The following is a 6,912-nucleotide window of genomic DNA, read 5'->3' as shown; positions in this document are numbered from 1 at the left end:
AGTTCTAAACATGGATTTGCTTCTAATTGTTTTTTTTTTTAATCTTTGCCAAGAATAAAATATCTTTTGCTAGTTTTTCTCCTTTTAAAAAACTGCTGCTTTAGATTCTGTTTTTTTGGAAGGAAGAATGAATATTAGTATATTTTAGCCATTTCTTTTTTGGTGTCTGCAGTGTTTTTCAATACACAGGTTGTTCCCAGGTTTATCCAATAGTTTTATTTTGCCAGGGATGGGTTGTATGTTTGGGTTTACTTCTTATAAAGGCAGTGGCTCTTTTGTTGGTTGTAAAGTATTACAATAATGAAATTTTTTAAAGTATTACAGAAATGGTTTATAATTTGTTTCTATAAAAAACTGTAATAAGAATTGTAATGCATTCTGCTGCCATATATAAATAAAATCCTGTTACTTTTAACATTTATTTTGATTTTTAGAGTTTATATTTTGGTAATTTCCTCTGGAAAAAAAATTAATTAGTTGAAAGTAGAGATACTTTTAGAGGCCATATACTAGCCATAAGATCTATACTGAAGTGGCATCACAAGTAATAGGAAGTGGCAGTGGCCTTAGAAGGTGAAATAAAGGAAACATATATTAAAGCTCAGAAAGACAAATTATTTGGAATGACAAGTGAGAAATTTTGCTGCAAGTCTGAAACATAAAAACCATTATTACTGTTTTATCAATAAAGAGAAAAGTATTAAATGTAATTTGGATATTTTCAAATTCAGAAAACAGTGCTATAAATTTGAATATATGATGAATTGGACGTCAACTAGTAGTATCATATCTCATAAAAGACAGTACTTTATATTTCCCATTACTTTCTTCAAAGCTTCAACTGGCTCTATTAAGAAAGATCTTTTTTAAAGTGAAAAGCAGATAGGTTTAAGTTCAGATTGGATTCACCCCTACCCTCAGATGAGGATTACAAATAAAATTAAGCAATTTAAATAGCAGAGATGTTTATGTGTAAAATTATAATGGAACTTTCCAGAGATTAGCTTCTATCATTTCTTTCTAGGACAGCCATTCTTAGCTATCCACTTTCAAGGTTTTTACCTGTTACATTAGTAAGTAAATTCTCTGTAAGTTAGGATGATATGTGGATAGTATTACTTGTGTTGAATTTTGCATTATAACCGGGATGCATCATGACTGTTTCTACTTACACATTTTTGAATCTCTGGAGCAGCTCTTTAACAACTTTTAATATACATGTATGTTCTCTGGGGCTCTTGTTGAGATATAGATTATGATTCAGCAGGTTTGGGAGACTACGAGAGTCTACACTTCTGAAATGTTCTCCAGGGATGCCTGTGCTGCTGGTCCATGGACTACATTTTGAGTAGCAAGGCTGTAAGAGACAAGCGTCCTTTATAGCTCTGTTGGGTGTAAAAGTCATGTACTCGCTGTGTCTCAATAGGCCGTTTGCTCTTAAAAAAAATCAAAACTAAGTCTAGGTTTGTGTTTTTTTAAGATTAACTGTTAACACTCATGTCTTTTCTTTTTTAAAATAGGCAAACAACGAATTGCTCATAAACCTCATTCCAAACCAAAAACTTCAAGTATTTTTGAAGCAAATTTTGCAAATGAAGTAAAATCTGAGGATTTGCTTGCTGATAAGGAACTGTGGGCTCGACTTGAAGAACTAGAGAGACAAGAAGAATTGCTGGGTGAACTTGATAGGTATCTAATAATAAATAAACTTTCCCAAATAAATTTGTTTTTATGCAGAAAGGTATAATAAATTATCAATAATCTTTCCCCCCCAAAATAAATATTAATTCTCTAGAGTACTTTTTTAGGACTGTGTGCTTATGTATACTTATGTACATTCTCATGCATGTGCATGTACATGCTTAAGATAAACATCTCCATTTTCTTCTTTTAAGAGTTGAGCTATATTTTGTATAATGAAGTAATTATAACAGTCGATTTTTAATAATTATGGATGCATTAAATATTAAATTTAATGAAGTATTTTTTATGCTGTACTCCAAGATGTTTTATCTTTGACTTTTTAAAAAGAAAAGTTTGGGGCTGAGGCTGTAGCTCAGTGGAAGAGCACTTGCCTAGCATGTGTGAGGAACTGGCTTCAATCCTCAGCACAACATAAAAATAAACAAATAAAATAAAGGCATTGTGTCCATCTACAACTACTAAAAAGTAAAAAAGTTTGCTTTGAATTTTAACTTGAAATTATTAAGTGTTTATCCTTGCCTTCCATTTGCAAACTTTTTTGTTTATTGAATAGGCAGTTTGTAATCTGATCAGGTAGTTTTATGTATGAGAAACTTTACTAAACTGCTATTTGTAATACACATTAGCACTTACTTAGAATTCTCAAAATGCTAAATGAAGTCTGCTACTACTGAAGTTCCTATACTATTTTGCTTAAATGATGTACCATATGCAGTAGTTTCTGTGAAAAATAAGACAAGAAACACAAAAGATTCTGCCCGAACCATTTCACCTATAAATTCTTAGGTCTTTTTGATTAACTGGTACTATTTCACTTTTTAAAACCAGTATTGGATCTTCTGATTTTCTTAGTCATGATTCTCTTTCTGTTTTTGCATGATGTTATTTCAGTTCTATTGCATTTTTGGTTTTGTTATTTTTATAAGGTCCTCAACTCCTTTATAGAATGAAGCATGATAAGTGTATATTCATTTGTATAAATGTAAGTATATTCATGTGCATATGTATATGTATTTTCTCTCTTAAAATTACAATAATACATTATTGTATTATTTTAAAATATTTTGAGGATAGAAAAAGAAAATAAAGACACAATTATGTTGCATTAACTTCTACTTTAATAGAAATACATATTCTTTGAATCTCTTGTTGTACTATTGATATTATATTTATATTTTTGGCCCAAATTCAAAGATAAAATTAAACTTTATATTCTACTTATGTGTGAAAAGTACAATGTACAGAAATGGCATAGAAACTATTTTTTTTTAATTCACATAAAAATATTTTTATCCTTTTTTTAACCTAGAATTCTAGTTTAAAAAAATACTTTATTCAAAATCTTGTAACCCAGGACTGGGGTTCTGGCTCAGTGGTAGAGTACTCGCCTAGCACGTGCAAGGCACTGGGTTTAATCCTCAGCACCACATAAAAATAAATAAATAAAATAAAGGTATTGTATCCAACTACAACTAAAAAATAAATATTTAAAGAAAAAAATCTTGTAACCCACTGAAATAAGATGAAAATTTGAATAGGTAAAATTCTAGTGTTTTTGTTTTATTTTATTAATATTCTCCTTTTTTTTTTTTTTTTTTTTTTTTTTACTAGTAAGCCTGATGCTGTGATTGCAAATGGAGAAGACACAACCTCTTCTGAAGAGGAGAAGGAAGATCAAAACACAAATGTGAATGTGATACATCAAGAAACAAACTGCCTTACTCCCAGCAGTTATCATAAGGATGTTACACATTCAGAACAATTCAATGGACAAGTGAATAGTCAGTTGAACTGTTCAGTAAATGGTTCAAGTTCTTGTCACAGTAATGAAGAAGATGATGAAGACAACAGTGATGATGGTTATAATGAAAATGACCATAATGCTTTAGGGATTGGAGATAATTCTGTACCAACAATATATTTTTCTCATACTGTTGAACCTAAGAGGGTTTGTATTCTTTTAACTTTACTAATTTTTCATTTAATTTGAACATTAAATACCATCTATGATATTTTTTAAGAGAAAAGTAACAGTGATGAATATTAATACTGACAAATAGGAAAATCATCTTTTGCCTCTTAATCTGACCAATTTATTTTAAAAGAAAAAAAAAAGGGGGGGGGATATTCTAAGTTAGCTAGTATTGGTCCATAGTTCAGAGAAGCCACAATGTAATTTGAGCTGGGATCTGGAAGGGAGTCATATTTAAATTGAAGCTACTGTGGCTCCACCTGTCCTTACTACAGAGAGTTTTCTTAAGAACTCTGTAGTTAATTATATTGTGGGCATTTTGGTATGTTTAGTATGTTGGGAGTGACTATATTAGTTTAATTTTCTATTATGTCAGGTTTTTGTTTTCTGTGTCAGCAATCAATGAATAAGAACATCATGGACAAAAAGGAAAAATTTAGGAGAAAGTCAATTCTTTCTTTTCTAACAAATATAAACATCTGTATATGATGTGTTTAGAATTTGGGCATTTTAGAGCTGGAGATGATTGTAGAGATCTTTTAATCCAGGTTTTCAGATTTATCTTTTGTATCAAAAGCCTTTTTATTTCTTCCATAATTTTTGTAGAATTTCAGTATTTAAAATAGATCAAAGCAGGCTGACTTTAGTTGAAGGAAGCATGGGCTACCTTAAGTATACCTCTGCCCTCTCTGTGCCCATGTAGTGTATAAGGTACCTCCAGGAATTCATCTTTCTAATTCAGGAAATCTTCAGGTCTACGAGACATAGAGATGGTAATAAATCAAATGTGCCTTTGACCCATGGTACTTGCATTCCTGTAAAAAAATCTTGCAAAAAGTCTTTCCTACTATAGTTATAATGCTTGACATGTAGTTTTCCTTTTCAGAGTTCAGAACGATGGTTCATTGTTAAGTGCCTGTGATGAATAACCATACTTCATACATTTTAGGTTTCTTAAGTTATCCTTGTTCTAATAGGAAGTGAAATAATTATATGTGTGTGTGTGTGTGTGCGCGCGCGAGCGTGAGCGCACGATTTACACACATATACACACTCACATATTCTAATACATCAAACTAAAGGGATCATTGGAATTCTTTGGGAAAATTTGACAGGAATGATTAGCTAGAAAAACGTTTTGTGATGCTTTTAAGTTTTCTTATTTCCATTTAGATGAAACAGGAAGAATAAATAATATTTGTAGGAATGTTATGGGAAAGAACAGTTACTAACATAGAAAATGTGGCCTTAATGCTAAGTATTATAATCCTGAACAGGATTAGTTTTTAGTGTTCAGATCTTCAGTTTCTAAAATTAAAAATGTTTAAAATTTTTTTGAATACTTAACATTGTCTGATATTACTTTATGGCTTAAATGTTATAGTCTTACTGAATTTTTCTTTTGGTTAATTGTGCCTTTGTTTTGAAATGTATGATTTAAGTCTAAAACTTATACCAAAGTAATGGAGTGAGGTGAAGTGAAGTTTAAGATAAATCTAGCATTTAGTTTAAATGTTTTTTGCTTTCTATATAATAATAAAGACACGACTACAATAAGTCACTAAAGAAAATATAATTTTTAGCATTATAGAAATATGATAAAGACTTCTTTACCCTACCTGATAATGCATATTATTTCAGTAATGAAGAATTTTAGCTCTATCTCTTCTTTAATTATAGAATTTGTATTTCATTTTGGTCCTTGATTTAATTTCCCAAGAGATTTTTAATTTTTTTGTTGTGAAATTTTTAGGTTCGAATAAATACTGGAAAAAATACCACTTTAAAATTCAGTGAAAAGAAAGAAGAAGCCAAACGTAAACGAAAGAACAACGCTGGAAGTGGTCATTCTGCTCAAGAGCTGCCTACAATCAGGACTCCTGCTGACATTTACAGGTGAGTAATATCTGTCACAGACTGCAGTGTAATCTGCAGATTCCTTTTTTTCTAACTGGACTTTTATAGGAAAAGATTGTTTGTAATCCAGAAGATTCTGAAAAATTAAGTGTTCTGATGAAATTAGCTTAGCATTTGAAAAGTGCCACTGCAACAGCCCAGTCCAAAGCAGTTGGAACGTTGTATGGTTATTTTTTCATTTTATTTTCTTCACTAGTGCCTTTGAAACATTCCCAACTGGTCTAGGCAAAAAGTCTTTCATCTTAAGTTTACAAATGAAAGCTAATACTTACAATGGGCTAGGATAATACTTTCTTTCCTACTATAGTTATAATATGCTTGACATGTAGTTTTCCTTTTCAGAGCAAAAATTAATTATACTGTTTCAGTTTTTTGTTGTGGTATTTGTTGAAAAAGTTATCATTTGAAACTGCTTAACTATTTTTGACATGTTTGTAAAATGGTGAAAATTGCAAAATGTCTTATTAGTGGGTATAAAACTACATAGAATTTTTACAGATCACCTAGATGTTATCACCTACAATATGTTGATAATTAACATGCTATATTTTGTTAGACAAAAAAGTCATGTCTTCCAAAAATATATTATTTAAAGCTGTGAAATTACTTTGAATGTAAATATTTTAGATGGAAACTTTCCAACAAAAAGTTTCAGATTAATTTTGAGGTTTAAAAAATTTCTTGTAAAGTTACTTTGTTTTATGATTTAAGGTGTGTGTATTTTTTCAATATAGAGTCTTTGTTGATGTTGTGAACGGAGAATATGTTCCTCGTAAATCTATCCTGAAATCTCGAAGCAGAGAAAATAGTGTTTGTAGTGATACCAGTGAAAGCAGTGCTGCTGAATTTGATGATAGGCGGGGAGTTTTGAGGAGTGTTAGCTGTGAAGAAGCCACTTGTAGTGACACCAGTGAAAGCATTTTAGAAGAAGACCCACAACAAGAAAATCATCAAAAGAAACTTTTGCCATTATCAGGAACATCTGAGGTGTGTATCTCTATTTCTATAGTATCTTTGCAATTTTTACTATTTAGTTGGAAAAGTTATAGGATCTAATTAGTCTTAGATTTGTACTTTTTGGATAATAATTTGTTAAAAATAGTCACTAGCAAACACAATTGTGGTATTAGAATAGTTCAAAAATTTGTTTTAGTGAAATACCTGTTTTTGAAGTTTTATTTTGGTACAGTGGCAATTTAAAAATATCTGAAGTGGCACATGTGGTATAACTTTTAGCTAGAAAATCATTTAGCAGTTTATATTAAATAAATTACCAGTGGATTAGACTATAGTCATTTTCTGTTAGCTTGAGTAGAAGT

At 30.5% G+C, this 6,912-nt stretch overlaps 1 protein-coding gene across 3 annotated transcripts in view; it reads left to right on the top strand.

Moving 5' to 3' along the window:
* Positions 1 to 6,912, top strand: part of URI1 (URI1 prefoldin like chaperone) — a 66,812-nt gene that overhangs the window by 56,374 nt on the left and 3,526 nt on the right. For all 3 annotated transcript variants that reach the window (XM_081274606.1, XM_081274608.1, XM_081274607.1), the window contains 4 exons: positions 1,521 to 1,689; positions 3,316 to 3,652; positions 5,430 to 5,572; positions 6,328 to 6,580. In XM_081274606.1, the coding sequence (XP_081130732.1) occupies positions 1,521 to 1,689; positions 3,316 to 3,652; positions 5,430 to 5,572; positions 6,328 to 6,580 (902 nt within the window). The remainder of the gene's footprint in view (positions 1 to 1,520; positions 1,690 to 3,315; positions 3,653 to 5,429; positions 5,573 to 6,327; positions 6,581 to 6,912) is intronic.

The sequence above is a fragment of the Spermophilus citellus genome (genome assembly GCF_964194105.1).
Source record: "Spermophilus citellus genome assembly, chromosome: 18".
Classification (NCBI taxonomy): domain Eukaryota; kingdom Metazoa; phylum Chordata; class Mammalia; order Rodentia; family Sciuridae; genus Spermophilus; species Spermophilus citellus.
The sequence above is the reverse complement of the archived record's forward strand: the minus strand, read 5'-3'. Positions and strand labels throughout refer to the sequence as shown.